The sequence below is a fragment of the Passer domesticus genome, chromosome 28 (assembly GCF_036417665.1).
Source record: "Passer domesticus isolate bPasDom1 chromosome 28, bPasDom1.hap1, whole genome shotgun sequence".
Lineage (NCBI taxonomy): Eukaryota > Metazoa > Chordata > Aves > Passeriformes > Passeridae > Passer > Passer domesticus.
Window position 1 is genome coordinate 3,788,303 of NC_087501.1, and position 24,514 is coordinate 3,812,816.

Consider the following 24,514-nt stretch of genomic DNA (forward strand, 5'->3'; position numbering starts at 1 on the left):
TCGTCCAAAAGTCCCCCCGGAGCCGAGCCCGGGTCCCTGCAGATGGCGGTGCTGCTCCGAGGAGGACGCGGAGCCTTCCCCGCCTTCCTCCCGCCCCGGCCGGGCTGTGCTGGGGGCCCGCGGGGCGTGTGCGAGCCGAGCCGAGCCGGGCCGGGCCGGGCCAGGCCAGCGCTGCCCCGGTCCCGGTCCCCATCCCGATCCCTGTCCTGATCCCAGTCCCGACCCCGATCCCAGTCCCCATCTGGATCCCGATCCCAATCCCGGTCTCGGTCTCGATCCCTGTCCTGATCCCGATCCCGGTCCGGATCCCGATCCCTGTCCTGATCCCGATCCCGATCCTTATTCCTGTCCTGATCCCGATCCTGATTCCTGTCCTGGTCCTGATCCCCATCCCCGTCCCGGTCCCGGTCCCCGTCTCGATCCTGATCCCGGTCCTGATCCCAATCCCGATCCCGGTCCCCATCCTGGTCCCAGTCCCCATCCCGGTCCGATCCTGACCCCGGTCCTGATCCCAACCCAATCCCGATCCCAGTCCCCATCCTGCTCCCAGTCCCCATCCCGGTCCGCTCCTGATCTCGATCCCGGTCCCAATCCCGGTCCGGATCCTGATCCCGATCCCGATCCCCATCCCGGCCCGGATTTCCATCCCGGTCCCGATCCCGATCCCGGTCCCGGTCCCGGCGCGATGTGAGCGCTCCCGCACCATGTCCCGGCAGCGAGGTACGGGGGGCTCGAAGGGATGCAGGGCTGGGGCACGAACTCCAAAACGGGGGAAAAGGGGTTCGGGGAAAGAGGAGGGGGAGAAAAGGGGGTGGTGGGAGCTGAGGGGAAGGGACGTGAGGGGACAAGGAGGGACGGCGTGTCCCCCCCGACACTGGGGTGCCATGGCAGGGTGGAGGGGGGACAGCGCCCCTTCCAGCGGCCTCCCAGGGGCAATTTGGGGGTGCAGCAGCCGGGGGAGGGGGAGCGTCCCCACCCTGCAGCCGTGGCCCGGAGCCTCCGCACATGACGAGTCACGCTGCGGCCGCGAGCAGCTCCCTGCAGCCTGCTCTGAGTCATCCCGCTCTGGGCCAGAGCCACCCCCGGGGTCCCCCGGGTCACCCCCGCGCCCCCCGCACGCCCCACGGCACGGATAAAACCCCGCAGATAAAATCGCCGCCCGCGCTGGCATCACCCGGGCACTGCGCGTTCCCGTGGCATCCCTGGGGCCGCGCCGTCCTTCCTCCTCCTCCCCCGAGGGTGAGGATGATGGCACGAGGATGAGGAGGATGCCACCGTGCCGGGACGCGTCCCGCGGGAGCGGGAGCTCTGCTAGGAGACGCTCTGTGTGTGTTTGGGGGGCGTTTTCCTCCCGCCCTGGAGACCGAGGCAGATGTTTTCCATCCCGGCCGCTTTCCCTTGGCACGGCAGCGGGAACGGGCACCGGGCCAGGGCTCAGGGCGGCCCCTGCCCGCCCTGCACCGGCTGCTGGCACGGCTGGGCACGGCTGGGCACGGCCGGGCACGGATCGCCGCCCCAGCGAGGGCACCGCGGCCGGGGGGAGCGGGGTGGGGGCAGCGAGGGCAAAAGGCCGAGTGGACGGAGATGTCATTGCCCAGGAATTCGGCCTGGGCGGAGGAGAGCAGAAAGGGAGGGAGGGCTAGAGCCAGCCCCGCCGGCCAGGGGGGACAGTCCCCGTGTGCCCCGCGCCGCCCGCGGGTCCCTGCAGCCCGCCCCTGCCGCAGCCCCCGCCGCTTTCCCCGCAGGGAGCTCTTCCCCCCCTTCCCTTCCCCGGTTTCCAGGGAAATCCAGATGTTTGGGCCCAGCTGCGGCGTTGCTCAGCCGGGCCGCGCTGCCAGATGTTTCCTGTCCCCCCGGGCAGGGTGTGTGCTCCCCGTCCGGGGACGCGGAGGGGACGGGGGTCCCCCGTGCCAGCACCCCCGGGGAGGGGGCTTCGCCCGGGCCCCTGTCACACACAGGGGGGGCTCCTGCCCTCACCTCACCCAGGGGTGCCCCCCCTTTTTGGGGCGCACCGCATCCCTGCTAACCCGGAGAAATTTGGGATTCGGCAATGTGGGGTCACCGGGGCGTTGCGGGAGGAGCACCCCGGCTGGGGTGGCTCCACCGGGACTGTCCCGTTCCGGCTGGGGGGTGGCAGGGGGACTCGGGCAGGGAGCAGGGTGGTGCGGGCGCAGCTGGCACCTGTGCCAGGCCGCGCTGGGTTCCCGCAGCGGGTCGGGAATGTCTGATCCCAGCTCCAAACCAATTCCGGATGAGCGGCTGGAAGGGGCCGGGGGGAGCCGGGCAGCGACCCCGAGCACTGAGGGACCCCTGCCCGCTCCGGTGGTGGCACCGGGAGGTGCCCGGGGCGGGGGGGCCCTGCGGGAGCGGCGAGAGGCGACAGACTGGGGGTACCCCTGGTCCTGCTCTGCAGCACCTGCTTGGGCCCCAGACTGCCCCCACGGGGACAGAGGGACAGCGGGACAGGGGGACAGAGGGACAGAGAGACAGAGGGACAGAGGTCCCCGTGCCCGGAGTCTCGCGGGGGAGCGCGGGGTGGCGGAGCTGCTGGCCCGGCGCTCCCGCTGTCCCTGCTCCAGGCACAAAGCAGCTCCTTGTCCCTCTGTCCTTGTCCCTCTGTCCTTCCCGGCGTGGCGGAGCCGGGGTCCCCGCCTGGCGCTGAGCCCGACCCCTGCCCCGCCCTCGGTGGGCGAATGGCCGGCATGTCAGCCTTCATCAGCTGCTCCAGCCTGCCAGGGCTCCCCTTCCTCCTCCTCCTCATCCTCCTCCGCACATGGAGGAGCAGCAGCAGCGCAGCCCCGGCCGCGGCTGCCCCGGTCCGACGGGAACAAACCGGCTCTGTGAGCGCAACAGAGGAGCCTTCATCCCCGCAGGGCCCCCTCCTCATCCTCCCCCGATCCCCCCGCGTCCGTCAATGGCCGGATTGTGCCCGGCCGGGGCAGGTGCCGGAGCAGGGCAGGGCCGGTGGGAGTGGGCATGTACCCACCATGGCATCGGGGACCCCTCATGGCATCGGGGACCCCCTCATAGCATGGGGGACACCTTCATGGCATCGGGGACCCCTCATGGCATCAGGGACATTCCCAAGACATTGGGACATCCTCAAGGCATCGGGGACATCTCCATTGCAATGGGGACCTCTCATGGCATCGGGGACCCCCTCATAGCATGGGGGACAGCCTCATGGCATCGGGGAACCCCATGGCATCAGGGACACCCCATACATAACATAGGGAACCCCCCCATGGCATCGGGGACTCCTCATGGCATGGGGGACATCCCCAAGGCACTGGGGACACCCCCATGGCATCAGGGACCCCTCCATAGCATTGGAGACACGCCCATGGCATCAGGGTCACCCCTCATGGCATCGGGGACATCCTCAAGGCATTGTGGACCCCTCCATAGCATCGGGAACCCCCCATGGCATCAGGGACCCCCCATGGCATCAGGGACCCCCATGGCATCAGGGACCCCCATGGCATCGGGGTCACTCCCATGGCATCGGGGAACCGCCCATGGCATCAGGGACACTCCATAACACCGGGGACATCCCCAAGGCATTGGGGACCCCTCCATAACATCGGGGGTCCCCCAGGGCATCGGGGGCCCCCCAGCCGTGCCCAGTGCGGGGGCAGCGATGGGCACCCGTGCCCACACGGTGCCTGGAGGGCGCGGTGGCACGTCGCCGTCCCTGTCCCCTGCAGACCTGGACAAGCTGTCCCTGTCCCCTGCAGACCTGGACAAGCTGCTGGCGGACCTGCGCTCCTTCCTGCTCCTCCTGGACCGCGAGAGCCTCAGCGCCGCAGCTCGGGCCAAGAAGCGATCGGTGTCCGAGCTGCTGGGCCGGCTGCAGGGCCCGCCGTGTGAGTGCGGCTCGGGGGCAGCGGGGGGAGCCCCGGGGGCAGCGGGGGGAGCCCCGGGGGCACGGCAGCGGGGCCGTGACCCGGCGCTGCCCCCGCAGCAGAGGATGCAGAGTACATGATCATGCGCTGCCTCTCGCCCTCCCCGGGCACCCCGCAGGGCCGGAGCAGCCCGGGTGAGTGCCACGCTCCCATCCACCCCCCCATCTCCCGCTCCACGCGTGGTTTGGGGGGTCCCGGACCCCGCAGCGCCCCAGCACGGCGCTGCCGGTGCCGCTTTTCCCCGCAGGCTGCAGGAGCGCGGATGCAGCGGGGGGCAGAGGCTGCGAGAGCCGTCCGGGCAGCGCCCCGAGCCCGCACGGAGCGGTGAGAGGGGCTGGGGGGGCTCGGGGGGGTGGGAGAGGGGCCCGGCCATGCCAGGGATGGCACCGCCGGCCGGTCTTGCTCTCGGGGGGGGGGTCCAACCAGGCTGGAAGGTTTTTTGGTGCCCACCCGCCCCCGGCAGTGACCTGGGGACCCTGCGAGGTTGCCCGGGGGCAGCGCCTTTGGAACACCCCTTGTGCCCCCAGAACAAGGAGCCGGGCGTCCCCCCGGCCCCCCCAGGAGCCGACGACTCTTACGAAGACGCCGAACCCCCCGGGCACGGCAGAAGCGGTGAGGCCCCCCCGCGCCCCCTCCCCATCACCCCGCGCCCCCCGCCCTGACCCCATCCCGCCTCCCAGGCGGTGGCGACAGCGACAGCAGCCACTACGAGTCGTACGGAGAGGAGGAAGAGGAGGAGGAGGAGGAAGGCGTGACGGACCGGGCCCATTACCTGCGCTGGCCAGCGGCCCCCAGCGCCGAGGCCGAGACCCCCGGGCGCCCGCAGCCGCAGCTCTGCGGCTTCCTCTGGAGGAAGCGCTGGCTCGGGCGGTGGGCGAAGCAGCTCTTCATCGTCCGGGAGCACGTGCTGCTGGTGAGGAGGGCGATGGATGAAGGGCAGGGGGCTCCGTGACCGCCCCTGACCCCCCGTGCCCCCTCCCCAGTGCTTCAGGTGCGCCGCTGACCTGCAGCCGGTGCTGGAGCTGGACCTGCGCGGCTGCCGGGTCACCTACAAGGACAAGCGGGGCAAGAAGATGCCCCACGCCCTGAAGGTGACGGGGACGGCGGGAGAGGCGCTGGTCATCGGCTTCCAGAGCCGGCAGCAGGCTGAGGACTGGAGGAAGGTTTGGAGGTGTTGCAGCCGGGCAGGAGCGGGGCGGGCAGGGGGCGGTGGGGGCACAGCCCTGCTCCGGAGCTCCCGGGGGGCTGGGGGTGGCCCGGTGTGCCCCCAGTTCCCTTCTCGGGGTTGTGCGGAGCCGTTTCAGGCGGGCAGCCGGAGCGCGGGGTGCAGCGCTGCCCGTTCCCCCCGGCAGGTGATCGAGGAGGTGAGCAGCGATGCCCCGAGCGGGCTGGCAGCCCTCAGGGGCCCCGCGTCCCCTGCCCCCAGGCTCAGCAGGGTGAGTTGGTCCCCCGGGAAACCCGGGAACCGCTCGGGAATACACCCCAGCCCATATCCTGGGCTCCCGGATAATCAGGAGGAAGGGAAGGGAAAGGAGGAGAGGGAGAGGGAGAGGGAGAGGGAGAGGGAGAGGGAGAGGGAGAGGGAGAGGGAGAGGAGAGGAGGCTGAGAGCCCACAGAGCTGGGGCTCCCCCCATCCCCAGCTCGCCAAGGAGGACGAGGAGGAGGAGAACCGCTCCCGGCAGAGCCCTGCCCGCAGCCCGCGGCCCGGAGAGGACGCCAGAGGAGGTGGGGGCTGCGAGGGGCCGGGGCTCGGGGGGTGCCCGCGCCGTGGCCCTGACCGGGCTGCCCGCAGGGTTCCTGGCCGTGCGGCTGCGCGGGCGCTGGCAGCGCCTGTGGTGCGCGGTCCGGCACGGAGCCCTGCGCATGTTCCCGGAGCCCGGCGCTGCCCAGCGCCCCGTGTGCGCCCTGCGCCTGGACGGCTGCGAGGTGACCCCCGGGGCGGCCCCCGGCTCGCCCCAAAACCTGCGGATCCGCATCGCCCAGCGCGGCCGGGAGCTCGCCCTGCTGCAGGTGAGGGACCACCAGGGCACCCCCCGTGTCCCTCCGGGGGCACCCCCTGAGCCCAGACCCTGCCCCGGGGGCACCCCTGAGCCCAGACCTTGCCCCACACCAGGCCCGTTCGGACGAGGAAAGGGAAGCCTGGCTGAAGACCCTGCAGGCCAGGGGAGGAGAGGAGCCGAAGAAGGAGGACGGGCCCCCCCCGAGACCCCCCCGGCCGAGCAGCCGCCCCGCTGCCGGGTAAGGCTTTGGGACCCCCAGCCCCGGCTCCGTGCGGGGTGCGGGAGGTAACGCGACCCCCCCGGTAACGCGACCCCTCCTGCTTGCAGGGGGCTGCTGCTGCGCCGCGTCCCCACCCCCAACGCGTACATGGACGATCCCTTCGGGCAGCCCCCGGCTGAGAGCCCCAAACACCTCTACTCCAACGCGGAGCGGCTGCAGCAGCTGGTAACCTCTGCCGGTGCCCCTTGCCCCCCACTCGTGCCCCCCAGCGCGGGGGGATCCGCTCCCACCGCCCCCTTGCCCACGGGCCTCTCTGGGCTTCCCTCCGCAGCAGCAGAGCCTGGACCGGGCAGCGCCGGGGCAGCGGCCGAGAGCCGTGTCTGCCCTGCCCTGCGGTGCCAGCAGCCCCGCCCCGGGCCGTGCCCGGCCCGCGCAGGCAGGTGAGAGGGGAAGGGTGCCCCAGGGCTGGCCCCCCTTCCCCGGCTCCCCGGGCTGCCAGGGAGGCAGCGCTGCCCGTGAGAGATGGGATTTCTGTGTCCTTCCCCCGGCCTTCCTTCCTCCTCTTCCCTCCCTCCTGATTTTCCTTTCTCTTTCCTTCCTCCTGATAATGCTTTCCCTTCCCTTCCCTTCCCTTCCCTTCCCTTCCCTTCCCTTCCCTTCCCTTCCCTTCCCTTCCCTTCCCTTCCCTTCCCTTCCCTTCCCTTCCCTTCCCTTCCCTTCCCTTCCCTTCCCTTCCCTTCCCTTCCCTTCCCTTCCCTTCCCTTCCCTTCCTCCTGATCATCCTTTCTCTTCCCTTTCTCCGCAGTGTCCCTCCTCTGTCCCCTGAGCATCCTTCCCCTGCCTTTCCTCCCCACCATCCTTTCCCTGCTCTTCCTCCTGACCCTCCCTCCTTTTCCCTTCTTCACCTTCCCTCCTCTTCCCTTCCTCCTGACCCTCCCTCTTCTTTCCTTCTCCTGATCACCCTTTCTGTACTCGTCTTCCTGATCACCCTTGCTCTTTTCTTTCTGATCACCCTTTCTCTTCTCTTTCTCCTGACCCTCCCTCCTCTTCCTCCTGATCATCATTTCTCTTCCCTTCTTTCCCACCATCTCCCTTCCCTTCCTCCTGACCTTCTCTCCTCTTCCCTTCCTCCCAATCACCCTTTCTGTACTCTTCTTCTGATCACCCTTTCTCTTTTCTTCCTGATCATCCTGTCTCTTCCTTTCCTCCTCACCCTCCCTCCTCTTTTCTTCCTCCTGATCATCATTTCTCTCCCCTTCCTCCCGACCCTCTCTCCCTGCCCATCCTCCTGACCCTCTCTCCCGTTCCCCGCAGCCCCAGCCGCTCTCCGGGCCCGGCCTGCCAGCGCCCAGCTGCCGAAGGACAGCCCCAGCCTGCAGAGCAGGGACTCCTCCCTCGCCCAGCACACGCTGCCCCTGCCCCAGACCCTGCCCCAGAGCAGGGGGCCGCGGGAAGGGCGGGATGTCCTCGTCGGTAGGAGCACCCGGGGGGGGCTCTGGTGCTGTCATGATCCCTTTGAGCGGGGGCTTGTGAGCTCTCAGAGAAACACATCACTCCTGAAATAGCTCAGGTAGCACAAAATCAGCAAGGTGGCTTCTGTAGTGGTGTTAGAAACAGAAAGGTTTCAATAAAAGGCAAATTAACAAAGCTCTTTACGGAGAAAACCTGAGCTGAGGGCAAAAAGCTCTTGCTCCTGGTAAAACACCCTACAAAAACCATTAGTTCTGTTGTTCTCTTCTTGTTCTAGCAAATTGCCTTGTGGGAACCCAGGACATTCCTCTGACTGCCCTGGGTGGCTCAAGACCCTGGCAGGGGCTCAGAGACCTTGGCACGGAGTCAAAGACACCTCTGCCTTCGATTCCATTCTAAAAACCCCAAAATTCTCCTTTTTCACCCTGTGACAAATTAACTATCATTCTACTCAAACTCTTGCGGCTTGTAAATCTTCACACAAAGCTGGTCATTTTTTCCGTGGGTTAAAATCGAAGGCAGAGGTGTGTTTGACTCTGTGCCAAGGTCTCTGAGCCCCCTGCCAGGGTCTCGAGCCACCCAGGGCAGTCAGAGGTTCCAACATTGCCTAAGCAAGACTTTTTACCTTCTGTCCAATTAGCTATCCTTAAGTTTGAAGTAAAGTCCTGTAAAGTGTCTTTTTTACCCAATTAAAGAGATAAACTTCTGAGGTTTTTTAAAAAAATAAAGAAGACAAGAGATAATTTCTCCACTCCCTCAATGGAGAGCCCATCCCTGCGCTCTGGGCCGGGCACTGCCCGCTCCCGGCCGGAGCAGCTGGCAGGGCTGGGGTGCCCGCCTTGGCAGCGCTCCTGCTGTCCCTGCAGGGAAAAGAGCCTTTCCCAGGCTGGAGGAGAAGGTGGGGCAGCTGGAGCGGGGCGTGAAGGGCAGGCTGAAGGCCGGCTCCGAGATGAACCTGCTGGCGCTCGGGAGGTCGCTGAAGGGGCACATCGCCGCCACCGCCAGCTCGGCTGGCTCCGAGGTGGGGACACCAGAGCAGGCGTGCATGACAGGCATGGCGAGGTTTGGGGGGCACTCCTGACCCTTCCTCCGCTGCTTTTCCCCCAGGGATCGTTCCTCAGGCCGCTGCTGAAGCGCACCACCTCGGCCAGGAGCGCCCTGAGGCCGCCGCCGTCCCCGGTCGCGGTGGGGAGGGGAAATGTGATGAGGAAGACAAAGGTAACTCCGGGACCCGGGGGAAGGGGAAGGGTCTCGGTTTGGAAAGCCAGGTGTGTGCTCAGGAAGGCAGGAGCCTCCCCTGAAGTGGAAAATGTAATCCCCTCCCTCTGAATTGCTATAAATTTGAAATTAAGGGGCTCTCAGGCAAAAATATGGGAGTAGAAATAACAGTTCTTCATTAGGGAAGAAAATAAAAATATAAAATAAACAATGCAGTAAACGAAAACAACACTGACAGAGTCAGAACACAGCCTGACACCCTGTGGGTGAGGGAGGTGGCAGCATCCAACTGGAATTGTGACTGCAGTGTCAGGGTGGTTCTGCTGGAGCAGGGATCCTGGAAAAGTCCAGTTGGAATTGTGGCTCAGCCTCCTGCAGTGCCAGGGTGGCTCTGCTGGAGCAGGACCCTGGAAAAGTCCAGTTGGAATTGTGGCTCAGCCTCCTGCAGTGCCAGGGTGGCTCTGCTGGAGCAGGGATCCTGGAAAAGTCCAGTTGGAATTGTGGCTCAGCCCTCCTGCAGTGCCAGGGTGGTTCTGCTGGAGCAGGGATCCTGGAAAAGTCCAGTTGGAATTGTGGCTCAGCCCTCCTGCAGTGCCAGGGTGGCTCTGCTGGAGCAGGATCCTGTAGCAGGGTGCAGTCTTCCTCTGAAGATCCAGGGGAAGGGGCAGCTGCTGCTCCTCTGGGAATCCAGTGGAGAAGCCGTGCAGTGTTCCAGAGCTCCGGATTCTATCCGGGTAGGAATGCTGGGCTCTTCCCTGGGCTCACATCTCCCAGTGGATGCTGCAGTTGTTATCAGCCATGCAGGGACATCCCACAGCCTGTTATCAGCAGATGTCCCCCAGGAAGGATTGGGTGTGGAAGAGATAAGGAGAACTGCCCACTGAACAGAAGGCAGCTGCCATGCAGATCCAAACAGAATCCAATTTGCTTGGCAATCCAGGACAGAAGGGTTGAGGGGATCCCACAGAACAGGGAAATGAGGGACTGACCCCCCCAATCTGTCCAGGAGTGGGAGATGAAGTCTGCGATGTGAGCACGGAGCGGGAGCCTCCCGGAGACCATCGGGCCGCGCGTGGATCGTGCGGGACCAGCCTGGGATCAGCCTGGAATTTGAATGTATCCCTCACTATCAGCGCTACAACTACGCACATCTATTTTTGTATCCAGATATATCGACACACACGTATCAGCTCTCCACCCGGGGGCTTCCCTGCCGCATCCCCACCCGCCCCAGCGCCTCGGTTTTGGGGTAAAAATCCCCGGGTACAACTTCGGGAGCTGCTGGCTCTGTCCCCAGTGTGGGCACCCCGAATTTCCAGGGGTGGGTGTGGGTAAATCCCGGGGGACACGGGTTTGGGAGCACCCGATTGTCCATTCCCTGGAGTCAGCGGGACCCGGGCTGGGCCCTGGGTGCATTTCCAGCAGCTGTGCTTGTCAGGGCTTGGGTTTAATTGGAGAAATGTTTGTTTTTTAGAGAATTAAAGAAAAAATGTCGTAAAACTTGGGTTGTGCTGTGGGAAAGGGTGAGCTGGGAAGGGGGTGGGGTCGTTGTCATTGTCCTGGTGAATGCAGGCTCCATCAGGTGAAGGGGTTTGTGGGATCAGTCCTGATCTCGGTGAAGGGGTTAGTGTGGTCAGTCCCAAACCCAGGGAAGGAGTTTGTGGGGTCAATCCTAATCCTAGTGAAGGGGTTTGTGGGGGGTATCCTGATCCCAGTGAAGGGGTTTGTGAGGTCAGTCCTGATCCCGGTGAAGGGGGTTGTGGGGTCTGTCCCCATCCCAAGGAAGGGGTTTGTGGGGTGAGTCCCCATCCCAGGGAAGGAGTTTGTGGGGTCAATCCCAATCCTAGTGAAGGAGTTTATGGGGGGTATCCTGATCCTGATGAAGGGGTTTGTGGGTCAATCCTGATCCCAATGAAGGAGTTTGTGGGGTCAGTCCCCATGCCGGTGAAGGGTTTGTGGGGTCAGTCCCGGGTAGGATGATGCCCTGGCCCTGTGTGGGGGGTTTGTTCCCATCCAGGTTTGTGGGGTCAGTCCCCACCCCGGTGCCCCGCGTACACCCCACCCAGCCCTGCCCGCGGAGCACTTTTATGGCTGAGGCACCTTCGCAACCCCTCCGTCCTCCACGCTGCTCGCTCCCAGCCCGGCCCAGCCCTGCGGGATCCGCAGCGGAGCCGCCGGGGGCGGGACCGGGGAGGGACCGGGGAGGGACCGGGGAGGGACCGGGGGAAGGGACCGGGGGGAGGGACCGGGGGGAGGGACCGGGAGGGACCGGGAGGGACCGGGGAGGGACCGGGGGAGGGACCGGGGGAGGGACCGGCGGCGGGTTCGGGGCCGGGGCCGGTGCCGGGGGTCCCAGCCATGCTCAGCCGTCTGGGAGCGCTGCTGCAGCAGGCGGTGGAGTCGGTGAGCGGGGCCGGGGGTAGGTGGGAGGAACGGGACCGGCACCGGCACCGGCACCGGGAGTGGGGGGTTCCGTGCCCCCCTGACCCCGGTCCCGGTGTGAGCAGCGGGAGCCCAGCGTGGACCTGCTGGAGGCCTTCACCGAGCACTGGACGGGCATCACCGGCTACTACCTGGAGGCCACAGGTGAGCGGGGTGCGGGGAGGGGTCCCGGTGCCCCGGGCTGGGGGTGCTTTCGTCCCGGGACGGGGTCCCTGTTTCCCGGGATGGAATTCCTTCTCTCCGGGATGGGGTCTCAGGTGGGAATAAATCCTTGTGGTGTGGGAACAGAGTTGTGTCCTAGGAGAGGTCTTTGTATCCTAAAACAGGGTGTTCTAAAAACGGGAACAAGGTCCCTGTGCCCAAGGAGGGGGGGACCCCATTCCCTGGGACGCGATCCCATATCCTGGGAGGGGGCCGTGTGTCCTGGGAGAGCGTCCCTGTGTCCTAAAACGGGATCCCCGGGCTAGGAATGATCCCTGTGCCCTGGGGCAGGGTCAGGGGAATGTCCCGGGACAGGACCCCGTGTCCTGGGACAAATCCCTGCACGCTGCCGTGGGACCCCAAATCCTGGGGCAGGACCCCGGTGCCCGCGGGGCCGGGCCCGGGACACCCTTCCCAAACCCCGGCAGGATTTACCCCCTCGGGGTTCTCTGCCCTGCCCCGCCGCGACCCCCCGGCAGCGCGGTGGGGTGGGCACGGAGATTTTGGGGTGTGTGGGGACACTCCCGGCACAGGCTGGGACACGTCCCTTCGGGAGCGCGCTGCGCCCCGGCAGCGCTGGAGCGGCGCCGGGAGAGCTCCGGCCCCAATTCCCGGGAATCCCGGGATCCCGGTCCCGGCTGTGCCGGTGGATCCCGGTCCCGGCTGTGCCGGGGGTCTCCGGTGCCCACCGGGGGAACGGGCAGCGGCGGGAGGAGCGGGATGTCCGGCAGCGCCCTAGGCCGGGGCGGAAGCAGCGGTTCCATCCTCACATTGCCATCTAGCGTCGTTCCCGCTCCGGAGGAGCCGGATTTAGGGATGGCACGGATCAGGGAAAAGCCCTGGCAGGACCCCACTGGCACGGCTGGCACCTCACCGGGGCATCCCTCCCGCTGCCGTGCCCGGGGGTGCCCCGCCACAGCCTCCCGACCTTGAATCCCTGAATCCATGAATCTCCGGATCCCTGGATCTCTGAATCCATGAATCCCCAGATCCCTGAATCCTTGAGTTCCCAAATCCCCGATTCCCCAAATCCCCAGGTCTCTGAGTCCCTGAATCCTGGTATCACCGAATCCCTGGATCCCCAAATCCCTGAACCCCTGGATTCTTGAATCCCCGAATCCCTGATCTCTGAATCCCCAAATCCCTGAACCCCTGAGTCCTCGAATCCCTGCATCATCAAACCCCTGCTCCCCAGATCCCTGAATATCCCCGAATCCATGGATCCCCAAATCCTTGAATCCCTGAACCCCCGAATCCTGGTATCCCTGAATCCCTGGATCCCTGAATCCCCAAATCCCTGAACCCCTGAATCTAGGAATCCCTGAATCCCCAAATCCGTGGATCCCTGAACCCTGAATCCTTGAACCTCAAATCCCAAATCCTCAGTCCCTGAATCCCCAAATCCCTGAACCCTGAATCCCCAATCCCTGATCCCTGGATTCCTGAACCCTGAATCCTTGAACCCCGAATCCCCAATCCCTGAACCCTGAATCCTTGAACCCCAAATCCCCAAATCCCTGATCCCTGAACCCTGAACCCCAAATCCCCAATCCCTGAATCCCCAGATCCCTGATCCCCAGTCCCTGAATTCCCAAATCCCTGAACCCCGAATCCCCAAATCCCCAATCCCTGAATCCCTGGACCCCAAATCCTCAATCCCCGAATCCCTAGATCCCTAACCCCTGGATCCTTGAACCCTGAATCCCCGAATCCCTGAACCCTGAATCCCTAAATCCCCAAATCCCAAATCCCTGAACCCCAAATCCCGGATCCCCGATGCCGATCCCGGTGCGGCAGACGAGAGCGTGGCGGCGCGGCAGACGGACATCCCGTGGCGCCTGCGGCAGATGTTGGACATCCTGGTGCACGAGGAGCAGCAGCGCCCGCCGGGGGACACGGGGCCGTGCCTCGAGTACCTGCTGCAGCACAAGCTGCTGGAGACACTGGGGACGCTGGGAAAGGCGGAGGTGAGCGGGGAAATCGGGAAAATCCCTCAGGAAAATCCCTCGGGAGAGGCCGAGCCCGCAGCCTGTCCCAGCTGCTTCGCCTGGTGCCCCTCGGTGATCTTAATTTTGGAGCATTTTTACACAGAACGGGAGTTTGTGAAGTGTGAGGTGGTCACAGGGCTTGGGTTTGGGTTTTTTTTTTTTTTGGAAAATTGGCTTTTTGTGATGGAAAACTTGGCTTTTTTGGGAGGGTCTTGGGTTGCTCAAGTTGCCCACTGGGATCCTTTCTGGGAGCTTGCGCCTCAGCACATCCCTGCTTGCACAGGAAGGGTTTTTTTTAAATACCTAGCACATAGATATTTGAAAAATAAAAATAAAAACCAGATATTAAAAAAAAATAGAAACATCTGGCACTTGGCTTTGCAGGATGAGGTGGAAAAAAGATAAATATTGGCCAAATATATAAGAAATATAACAGCTCTGCTGCCCCTTTGCTGCTAAGAACAGCAACAAACCCCTAGAAATAGATTTTTATTCAAATAAAAGTGGAAACACGCTGGGCCTTTCACACCAGGAGGATTTGGGGTTTTGGGGTGCTGGGAAATGGGAAATAATCCCCCAGATTTTTTTTTCCTTTGACGCAGAGAATCGAGTTAAACCCCTCATTGTGCAAGGGAAGCGGGGGATGATTTTGGGGCAGTTTTGGGGTGGTTTGGGGCAGTTCCGGGGACATCAGGGGGTGTGGCTGATTGCTGTCCCCGTGTCCCTGTCCCAGTATCCCCCCGGCATGAGGCAGCAGGTCCTGCTCTTCTTCAGCCGCCTGCTGGGGCGGCTGCAGCACCCGCTGCTGCACTACCTCAACGTGCTCCGGCCCGTGCAGGTGAGGTGCCACCCGTCCCCGGGAGGTGACAGCCGCGGGGACACCGCGGGGCAGCCCCCGGCACCCCCACATGCCCACCCTGCTCCCCAGAAGCTGCTCCAGCTCAGCGGGGACCGCCTGGGCTCCGGCGCCGAGAGGGAGGAGGTGCAGCTGGCAGCCGTGCTCTGCTCCAAAATCCAGCAGGACGCCAGCCTGCTGCCCTACATCCTGCAGGTGGGGCCGTGCGGGTCCCCTTGGGGTGTGGCCTCCTGTCCTTTTGGGGTCACTTTGCAGCCTCCTCCCCGCCACCAAGCTCCTCGGCGTGAGGAGGAGGAGGAGGAGGAAGGTGCTGGCTGCAATGCTTTGCTGCTGCTCTTCCTCTGCAGGGAAAGAGCGTCCTGAACGGGAGGAGAGCCCCGGAGAGCCCCAGGGAAGGGGGTTTGGAGCATGGCCCGGGCACCGCTGCCAGCTGCCCTGCAGCCAGTGCCAGCTGCCCTCCAGCCCAGCCCTCCCCGCCACGCAGGGACAGCAACCTCGTCACCTGCCTGGTGGCACTGTGCAGCAGCAAGGTACGGCCACAAGGGTGGCCCCGCGGGGACAGCGGGCACTGCCAGGCGCGTGGCCACCCCCGTGCCCTCCTCCTCTTCCTCGCAGAAGAGCCGGGTGGCGCTGAAGGCTCGGGAGAACCTGCTGCTGCTGGCGGGGCTGTCCCAGGAGGCGGCTGCCACCTGCCTGGCGCGGGGCAGTGCCCTGTGCCCGCTGCTCGTGGGCCACCTCTGCGACCTCTACGGCGCCGTGCCCGCTGGCACCGACCCCGCCGACGTCCTCGCCATGGACAGGGCCAGCTGGAGGTGAGGGGGCGCTGGGCTGGGGGTCCCAGGTGCCCCCCGGCAGTGTCACAGCCCCACGTTCCCCACGCCGTGCAGGTCGCAGGGGGATGGCGCAGGGGACGGGGCTTTCCCGGGCAAGGAGAGCCTGGCTGAGTTCCTGGGCTGGCTGGACTTCCTGGATGAGCTGGTGATGGGCGCCCACCCGGTGAGAGCCACGGGATTCATTCATTGTTCTGGGAGTGGATTTGTGCCTGGTCCCCACCCTGTCACCAGCCCAGAGCACCGAGTGCCCCCTCCAGGGATGGCGACTCCACCATTCCCTGGGCAGCCCCATCCCGACATCCAGTCACCCTTTCTGTGCAGAAATTCTTCCCAATCCAACCCAAACCCCCCGGGGTGCAATTTAAGGCTGTGTCCTCTTCTCCTGGGGGGTCCCCACGCTCAGCCCCTCCCTCCCCCCAGCTCGTGGCCGATGGCATCAGCGAGGCCGTGGAGGAGAAGTTCTTCCAGGGAATCCTGCAGCCGCAGCTCCTGCAGATGTGAGTGAGCCCGGCTGGGGCGTTCTGCTCCTCAGGACCCCCTTGGAGCCATGGGGGGGTTCCCTTTTCCCTGGACAACCACGCTGTCCCCCGGCAGGTCGGAGCTGGCCGTGCTGGGCGCCACGGCCGTGCTGGCAGGGACGGTGCGGCAGCTCCGCGCGCCTGCCCTGCTCCACCGCCTCGTCCTCTTCCTGCTGGGGCCCCACCGGCACCCCGAGACCCCCGGGGACGACCCCCACCCCCTGCGGGCGCAGCTCATCGACCGCTGCGACCACCTGTGTGACGAGGTGAGCTCACCTGGGCGGGCTGGGTGGGCAGGGAGGTGGTGCCGGGGTCTCACCCTCCTGGCTGTGCCCCAGGTCTCACCCTGCTGGCAGTGCCGGGGGTCTCTCCCTGCTGGCTGTGCTGGAGCTCTCACCCTGCTGGCTGTGCCAGGGTCTCACCCTGCTGGCCGTGCCCAGGGGTCTCACCCTGCTGGCAGTGCCAGGGGTCTCACCCTGCTGGCAGTGCCGGGGGTCTCACCCTGCTGGCAGTGTCAGGGGTCTCACCCTGCTGGCAATGCCAGGGTCTCACCCTGCTGGCCGTGCCCAGGGGTCTCACCCTGCTGGCAGTGCCAGGGGTCTCACCCTGCTGGCAGTGCCGGGGGTCTCACCCTGCTGGCAGTGTCAGGGGTCTCACCCTGCTGGCAGTGCCAGGGGTCTCACCCTGCTGGCAGTGCCAGGGGTCTCACCCTGCTGGCAGTGCCGGGGGTCTCACCCTGCTGGCCGTGCCCAGGGGTCTCACCCTGCTGGCAGTGTCAGGGGTCTCACCCTGCTGGCAGTGCCAGGGGTCTCACCCTGCTGGCAGTGCCGGGGGTCTCACCCTGCTGGCAGTGTCAGGGGTCTCACCCTGCTGGCAATGCCAGGGTCTCACCCTGCTGGCAGTGTCAGGGGTCTCACCCTGCTGGCAGTGCCAGGGTCTCACCCTGCTGGCAGTGTCAGGGGTCTCACCCTGCTGGCCATGCCAGGGGTCTCACCCTGCTGGCAGTGCCGGTGGTCTCACCCTGCTGGCAGTGCCCAGGTCTCACCCTGCTGGCCATGCTGGGGGTCTCTCCCTGCTGGCAGTGCCAGGGGTCTCACCCTGCTGGCCATGCCGGGGTCTCACCCTGCTGGCAGTGCCCAGGGGTCTCTCCCTGCTGGCAGTGCCGGGGTCTCACCCTGCTGGCAGTGCCCAGGTCTCACCCTGCTGGCAATGCCAGGGGTCTCACCCTGCTGGCAGTGCCAGGGGTCTCACCCTGCTGGCAATGCCGGGGGTCTCACCCTCCTGGCCATGCCGGGGGTCTCACCCTGCCGGCCGTGCCCAGGGGTCTCACCCTGCTGGCAGTGCCGGGGTCTCACCCTGCTGGCCATGCCAGGGTCTCACCCTGCTGGCAGTGTCAGGGGTCTCACCCTGCTGGCCGTGCCCAGGGGTCTCATCCTGCTGGCCATGCCAGGGTCTCACCCTGCTGGCAGTGCCGGGGTCTCACCCTGCTGGCAGTGCCCAGGTCTCACCCTGCTGGCAGTGCCCAGGTCTCACCCTGCTGGCCATGCTGGGGGTCTCTCCCTGCTGGCAGTGTCGGGGTCTCTCCCTGCTGGCAGTGCCCAGGTCTCTCCCTGCTGGCAGTGCCGGGGTCTCACCCTGCTGGCAGTGCCCAGGTCTCACCCTGCTGGCAGTGTCAGGGGTCTCACCCTGCTGGCCATGCCGGGGGTCTCACCCTGCTGGCCATGCTGGGGGTCTCTCCCTGCTGGCAGTGCCGGGGTCTCACCCTGCCGGCCGTGCCCAGATCAGCCTGGCCAGCCTGCGGCTCTTCGAGGAGCTCCTGAGGAAGCCCCACGAGCACGTGGCTCACAACCTGGTGCTGCGGAACCTGGAGGCCAGGGCTTACCTGCAGCGCGGCCCCCACGGCCCTGAGGAGCGCGGGCCCCCCGAGACAGACCCCGAGGAGGACGGGCTGTGAGCGAGGGGGGCTGGGCAGGGCGAGGGGGGCACCCCCACTGCCCACCCCCTAACGCTGACCCCGCACAGGGACCTGGAGGAGGATCCCTATTTCACCGACGGATTCCCAGACAACTTTAGGGCGACAAAAAATCCTTCCCCAGCATCGACCCCATCGGGGAAGGGGCAAGTGAGCGAGGTGGTCAGCAGGTAGGGCTTTGGGGGGGCTGGGCTGGAATGGGGGGCTGCATCCCCCTCCCCATCCTCTCCTCCCTCTCTTCCAGCTTCCTGTGCCTGGTCCCCGAGGAGGCCAAGACCTCGTCGTGCATGGAGGAGGGCGGCTACGACACCTACGTGCACGATGCCCTGGGCACGGTGGGTGCCTGGGGGCCTCCCCAGCCTGCTGGTGGCTGTCCCTGCTCTGGCTCTCACCTGCTGTCCCCCCCGGGCAGGTCCAGGCGTGCCGTGCCAGCGCGGCCCCCTGGGGGTGGCCCTCGTCCCCCCGGCCCCTGGACTCCTGTCACCCTGGAGTGGCTTTTTACGAGGGACACTTCCTCAAGGTGCTGTTCGACCGGATGGGCCGGATCCTGGATCAGGTACCCGGGTACACCTGCCCCGTGCCCCCCCAGGACCCCCATCGTGGGGACAGAGTGGCCAAAAGCATCAGCAGCGCTCGGTGGGGCGGGCTCAGAACGAGGGGGTGCTGGGGGCTCACCCCCACACCGGGTCCTGAGCGTCCCCCCCTCCCAGCCCTACAGCCTGAACCTGCAGGTGACCTCGGTGCTGTCCCTGCTGGCCGCCCTGCCCCATCCCCACCTCCACGAGTACCTGCTGGACCCCTACCTCAGCCTGGCCCCCGGCTGCCGCTCGCTCTTCTCCGTCCTCGTCAGGGTAACGTCACCCTCTGGGGCGTGGGGACACGGGGACAGCCCCTGGCCGGGGGGTGACCCTTTCCTGCCTCCCCAGGTGATCGGGGAGCTGATGCAGCGGCTGCAGCGCGTGCCCCACTCCAGGGCCAAGCTGCTCCTGGTGCGCCGGCAGCTCCTGGGGCAGGTGCCAGGAGAGCAGTGAGTGCCCCAAAATGCCCTTTTGGGGAGGGGTTGTACCCCACAGACCCCCCACCATGGCTGGTGTCCCCGCAGGATGGATCACACGGTGCTGCTCAAGGGGGTGGTGGTGCTGGAGGAGTTCTGCAAGGAGCTGGCTGCCATCGCCCTGGTCAAGGGGCCACCCGAGGGGCCACCCTGAGCCCCCCCTCTTCAGCCGGGCTGTGGTGGCCGCTGGCCACGTTTTGGTGGCCCTGCAGTAGCCAGGAACGGCCGTGGCACCGCGGGAAGGACCTCGCAGGAGGACGAGGAGGCGCCGAGCCCTTCGTTGTCACCTCGGCCAGCCCCGAGGTGTCAGCACGTCCCCGTGCTGGTGCGGAGCCGTGGCTGCTGTGGCTCCTCCTGGGTGGTGGTTCCTGCTCCCCCTGCGCTGCCGGAGCTGCCCCGAGCCCCCCAAGGCTCCAGCAGGGAATTTTTAGGCAATAATGAGGCAATAATGGGGTGTGTGGGACAGAGCCCCCCTCAGCTGCAAGGACTCAATTGTCCCCTGCCCCGGCGCTGTGGCAGGGGGAGCGTGACATGTGTGACATGTCTGTGTGTGTGTGTGTGTGACATGTGTGTGTGCTCTGGTGGGGGACTGTCCCCCCAGACCCTGCAAAGCCCCTCCCCAGGGTGATGGGACTCTGCTCCAATAAAGCTGTGACTCAGCAGCACCTCTGTGCCCCTTCCCAAACATCCCTAAACCCATTCCCCATTTCCCCCAAACCCCCAAAACCTCCACTCCCCATTTCCCCCAAACATCCCCAAACTCACTCCCCATTTCCTCCAAACACCCCAAAACAGCACTCTGCATTTTCCCCAAACACTCCCAAATCCCACTCCCCATTTTTCTCCGAACGCCCCCAAGCCCCACTCCCCATTTCCCCAAACATCCAAAAACTCCACTCCCTATTTCCCCCAAACATCCCTAAACTCACTCCCCAAACACCCCGCAAAACCCCACTCTGCATTTTCCCCCAAACAGCTCTAAATCCCACTCCCCATTTTCCCCCAAAACCTCACTCTCCATTTCCCCCAAACACCCCCAAACTCACTCCCCATTTCCCCCAAACACCCGCAAAACCCCACTCTGCATATTCCCCCAAACACCCCTAAATCCCACTCCCCATTTTGCCCCAAAACCTCACTCTCCATTTCCCCCAAACCCACTCCCCATTTTCCCCTAAACACCTCAAAACCCCATTTCCCCAAAACCTCACTCTCCATTTCCCCCAAACCCCTCAAAGCCCCATTTCTCCCAAACCCACTCCCCATTTCCCCCAAACACCCCAAAACCCCACTCCCCATTTCCCCCAAACCCCTCAAAACCCCATTTCCCCCCGTACCCCACTCCCCACCGCAGCCAGGACACGGAACCAGCAGCAGCCGCCGGGTTTATTTCATTTCTGCCCTCAGCACCCCCAGAGCAGCCCCCATCCCCGGGCAGCACATCCCGGCTTGCCCCTGCCAGCCCCGCATTCCCCCCGCAGCTCTCCCGTGCCCTAGCTCCGGACGGGCACGGTGGCACCGAGCCTCCGCAGCACGCGGCCCCGCAGCCGCTCGTCCCGCACGGGCCACCAGCGCAGCGCGGGGTCGCGGGGCTCGGGGGGCCGCTCCCGCCGGCTGTCCGGGGGCACGCTCAGCAGCACGTTGAAGCAGACGCCGTCGCTGTCCCCAGAGTCGCCGGGGCTGTGCTGCAGCCCCAGCAGCCCCAGGGCCGCGGGCTGCGGCTCCCAGGCCAGGCGCTCCCGCAGCAGCCGCAGCAGCGGCGGGCGCAGCCCCGCACGCAGCTCGGAGCGGGACGTGCCGCACGCCACCACGGGCAGGTGCGGGGTGCCGCCGGTGGCCAGCAGCAGCCACAGCTCGCCCGCGGCGTTGGAGAAGGGCAGCAGGAGGCGCAGGCAGAGCGGGGAGCAGGGCAGCTCCCGCGGCAGCGTCGGGGGGTGCGCGGGGCTGCGGCGGTAGCGGGCGGCCAGCTCCAGCAGCGGCAGGATGTCCGGGGAGCGCAGCGGCAGCGAGCGCGGGTCCCCGGGCCACCAGGTGGCTTGGAGGGACTCGGAGTCTGCCTCCTGCAGGGTCTTCAGGGTCCCTCCTGCGCGAACAGGGGTGGCACGGAATGGGGGACACAGCGGGACAGAGGGAAAGGCTGGGGGGGGACACTGGTGGGGCATTGAGACCCCCAGGGTGGGCAGAGGGGACAGTGGTGGGGCACTGAGACCCCCGTGATGGGTGGACAGGGGACACTGGTAGGGCATTGAGACCCCCGGGGTGGGCAGAGAGGGGACACCGGTGGCCCCACGTGGGGGTTGGGGGTGGTGGCAGGGGACAGCGATGGCCTGGCACAAAGGTGCTGAAATGCATCATGGGGTTTGCAGAGGACACCAGAGAGCTGGCACGAAGGTGGCAGGGGACACTGATACCTGGGCACAGGGTGGGGTGGGGACACTGATACCCACCATGGGGCTGGCAGGGGACAGGGATACCCGTCATGGGGGTGCCACTTTCCATCATGACACTGGCAGGGGACAGGGATACCCATCATGGGGGTGCCAGGGGACAGGGATAGCCACTCCGGGAGTGGCAGGGGACCCTCCCCCCAAGGCCCCCGCCCCTCGGAGCCCCGCAAACCTGTGGCCCGCGCCAGGAAGGCGAAGCGGATCCAGGCCGGGCCCCGCTCCTCCAGCGCCAGCAGCGTCACGGGCTCGCAGTCCAGCCCCGACTCCTCGCGCACCTCGCGGCGCAGCGCCGCCAGCACGGCCTCGCCCCGCTCCACCCGGCCCGCGGGCAGGTACCAGCGGCCACGGCACTCGGGCTTGGCCTCCTGCACCAGCAGCAGCGCGTCCTGCGAACGGGGACGGGAACGGGGATGGGGGAATGGGAATGAGAACGGGAACGGGAATGGGAATGGGGAATGGGGATGGGAATGGGGATGGGGAATGGGGAATGGGGAATGGGGAATGGGGAATGGGGAATGGGGAATGGGGAATGGGAACGGGGATGGGAATGGGCAATGGGGATGGGGAATGGGGATGGGGATGGGGAAATGGGAATGGGGAATGGGAATGGGGAATGGGAATAGGGATGGGAATGAGGATGGGGAATGGGAATGGGGAATGGGAATGGGGAATGGGGATGGGGAATAGGGGTGGGGAATGGGGGATGGGGATGGGGATGGGAATGGGAATGGGGAATGGGGAATGGGGAATGGGGAATGGGGAATGGGGAATGGGGGAATGGGGGGAATGAGGGTACTGGGGGGACCGGGGGGCACTGGGGCTGGACTGGGGGCATTGGGGGGATGTTCTGGCTACACTGGGAGGATGCTCTGGCTGCACTGGGGGGCACTGGGAGATGGCCTGGGTATACTGGGAGCACTGGGGGATGGCCTGGCTGCACTGGGGGGATGCTCTGGCTGCACTGGGGGGCACTGGGAGATGGCCTGGGTATACTGGGAGCACTGGGGGATGGCCTGGCTGCACTGGGGGGATGCTCTGGCTGCACTGGGGGCGCTGGGAGCGGGGCTGCCTCACCTCCTGGTTGAAGAGCACGGCCAGCACGACGTAGCAAACGTCCCTGCCCAGGCGGACCCCGGGGGGCGCGGGGCACCCCTCAAACGCCGCCCCCACGTCCCAGGCGCCTCCGTCCAGCACGGCCTCCAGCTCCGGCAGCGGCGCGTCCCCCATGGGGGCGGGGGTCCCGCGGCAGCTGGGGGCGGCAGCGGGGCCGGCTCAGGGCGTGGCGGGGACCCCCCAGACGTGCAGGCGAGGGGACAAAGAGCCGCGGCGCCGGGGGGGCTGCAGGGGGTGGTGAGGGAGGGGGTCCGGCGACTGTGGGGCGCACGGGGAGGGGTGAGGGGTGCCGGGGGAGGGGAGGGGTCTGCTGGACTGGGGGACGTGCAGGGGGGTGTAAATGGGGAGGGGTCTGCTGGGCTGGGGGGGGACGTAGCACGGGAAGAGCTCGGTGGCCTTGGCGATGCAGGGGGGGGCGCGGAAGGGGAAGGGGCGGCTGGACTGGGGGACCCCCGGGGGGGCGCAGGGGGCGGGGAGGGGGTCGGGGAGGGGTTTGAGGCGGGGGGCGCTGCGGTAGCACAGGGGCTGGCCGGACTGGGGCAGGCACGGGGGGGGACACGATGGGAAGGGCTGGCTGGACTGGGGGGGGCACGGGGGAACGGCCGGGAAGAGCTGGCAGGATTTGGGGAGCCGGGGGGGGCTGCGGTACGAGAAGGGCTGCCCGGACTGCAGGATGCACGGGAAGAGGAAGGACGTGAAGGGCTGCCCGGACTGCGGGGCACTGGGGGGAAAGGGCTGCCCGGACTGGTGGTTACTGGGGGGAAAAGGCTGGCCGGACTGGAAGATACTGGGGGGAAAGGGGTGGCTGGACTGGTGGTTACTGGGAGGGAAAGGCTGCCCGGACTGGAAGAGGTAGTGGGAAAAGGAGAGGCTGGACTGGGGGGCACTGGGAGGAATGGGCTGGCTGGACTGGAAGATACTGGGAGGGAAAGGCTGCCCGGACTGGGGGGCACTGGGAGGAATGGGCTGGCCGGACTGGAGGATACTGGGAGGGAGGGGCTGGCCGGACTGGAGGATACTGGGAGGGAGGGGCTGGCCAAACTGGGGGGCACTGGGAGGAATGGGCTGGCCGGACTGGGGGGCACTGGGAGGGAGGGGCTGGCCAAACTGGGGGGCACTGGGAGGGTACGGGCGGCTGGACTGGGGGATGCCCGCGCTGGGGTAGAAGAGCTCGCCGGGCTGGGGGGTGCCGGGGGGGCTGGGGGGGTCCCAGGGCGGGGAGGGCTGCAGGGCGCGCTGGGGGAGGGGCTCCCAGCCCGGGGGGCTCGGGGGCGAGCTGGGCTGCAGGGTGCACCGGGGGGCTGGGGGGGCACGGGAGGGTTTGGGGGGCTGCAGTGAGGGTTTGGGGGGCTGCAGTAAAGGAAGGGTTTGGGGGAGCTACGGAGTGCAGAAAGAAGGGGGGCTGCAATAAAAGTTTGGGGGCTGCGGTAAAAAAGTGTTTGGGGGGTTACAGGGGAGGGTTTGGGGGGCTACAGAGTGCAGGAAGGGAATGGGTTGGGGGCTGCAGTAAAGGGTTGGGGGCTGCAGTGAAGGAAGAGTTTGGGGGGGCTACAGAAGAGGGTTTGGGGGGTGCGGGAAGGGCAGAGTTTGGGGGGCTAAGGGGAGGGTTTGGGGGGGCTGCGGGGTGCAGGAAGAAAATGGGTAGGGGGTCTGCAGTAAAAGGTTTGGGGTTGTAGTAAAGAAAGGGTTTGGGGGGGCTGCAGAGGAGGGTTTGGGGGGGGCTACAGGGTGCAATTAAGGGAGGATTTGGGGGCTGCAGTAAAGGTTTTGGGGGGCTGCAGGAAGGGAATGGGTTGGGGGGCTGCAGTAAAGGTTTTAGGGGGCTGCAGGGTGCTCTAAGGAGGCTGCAATAAAGATTTAGGGGTCTGCAATGCGGGCACGGTTTTGGGGGGGTTCCAGCAAGGCTCGGGGGGTGCAGCGACGCTCGGGGGGCTGCACTAAGGATGGGGGGGCTGCAGAAAGAGTCGGGGGGCTGCAGGAAGGGGCGGCTGGGGGGCTGCCAGAAGCATCAGGAGGATGCAGGGGGGATGGGGGGGCTGCGGGAAGCGTCAGGAGGCTGCGGGCAGGCTCGGGGGGCTGCGCTGAGGGTGGGGGGGGGGTCGCGGTGCAGCGGGGGGGGGGGGCGGCAGCTCCGGGGGGCTCCGGGACCCGCCGCCCCCCGCCCCGCGCATGCGCCGCGCACTCACCGCGCCGGGGCTCCGCCGCGCCGGCCCCGCCCCCCTGCGCCCCGCCTATTGGTCAGCCCGCCGGCGCAGCGCGCTGGTGATTGGTTGATC

The 24,514-nt window shown here is 66.3% G+C and overlaps 3 protein-coding genes across 4 annotated transcripts; 2 read left to right on the plus strand and 1 right to left on the minus strand.

Moving 5' to 3' along the window:
• Positions 1-105: 105 nt before the first annotated feature.
• On the plus strand, positions 106-10,292 carry LOC135287094 (actin filament-associated protein 1-like 2). Its single transcript, XM_064400415.1, has 17 exons — positions 106-720; positions 3,738-3,866; positions 3,965-4,039; positions 4,153-4,229; positions 4,433-4,517; positions 4,586-4,818; positions 4,889-5,068; positions 5,258-5,341; positions 5,547-5,631; positions 5,699-5,916; positions 6,020-6,144; positions 6,234-6,351; positions 6,458-6,566; positions 7,441-7,599; positions 8,463-8,617; positions 8,704-8,814; positions 9,821-10,292. Exons 1-17 carry the CDS (start codon positions 705-707, stop codon positions 9,845-9,847), a joined length of 1,986 nt encoding a protein of 661 aa, XP_064256485.1. The 5' UTR covers positions 106-704; the 3' UTR covers positions 9,848-10,292.
• Positions 10,293-11,112: 820 nt separating this feature from the next.
• On the plus strand, positions 11,113-19,342 carry FHIP2B (FHF complex subunit HOOK interacting protein 2B). Of its 2 annotated transcripts, XM_064400514.1 has the most exons (17): positions 11,113-11,217; positions 11,322-11,400; positions 13,255-13,424; positions 14,179-14,283; positions 14,374-14,496; positions 14,649-14,831; positions 14,917-15,113; positions 15,189-15,297; positions 15,555-15,631; positions 15,729-15,918; positions 17,433-17,602; positions 17,675-17,794; positions 17,869-17,959; positions 18,037-18,180; positions 18,335-18,475; positions 18,551-18,651; positions 18,727-19,341. In XM_064400514.1, exons 1-17 carry the CDS (start codon positions 11,173-11,175, stop codon positions 18,830-18,832), a joined length of 2,151 nt encoding a protein of 716 aa, XP_064256584.1. In that variant the 5' UTR covers positions 11,113-11,172; the 3' UTR covers positions 18,833-19,341. The 2 variants fall into 2 exon arrangements, with proteins under 2 accessions (XP_064256584.1, XP_064256585.1); XM_064400515.1 differs by lacking the exon at positions 14,179-14,283 and having other exon boundaries at positions 14,284-14,496; positions 18,727-19,342.
• Positions 19,343-20,045: 703 nt separating this feature from the next.
• Positions 20,046-24,501, minus strand: NUDT18 (nudix hydrolase 18). The gene is made up of 4 exons (XM_064400484.1): positions 24,425-24,501; positions 22,200-22,374; positions 21,298-21,511; positions 20,046-20,761 (listed from the first exon to the last, which is right to left on the minus strand). The coding sequence occupies exons 2-4, from the start codon at positions 22,350-22,352 to the stop codon at positions 20,172-20,174; spliced, it is 957 nt and encodes a 318-aa protein (XP_064256554.1). The 5' UTR covers positions 22,353-22,374; positions 24,425-24,501; the 3' UTR covers positions 20,046-20,171.
• Between the last annotated feature and the right edge of the window lie 13 nt (positions 24,502-24,514).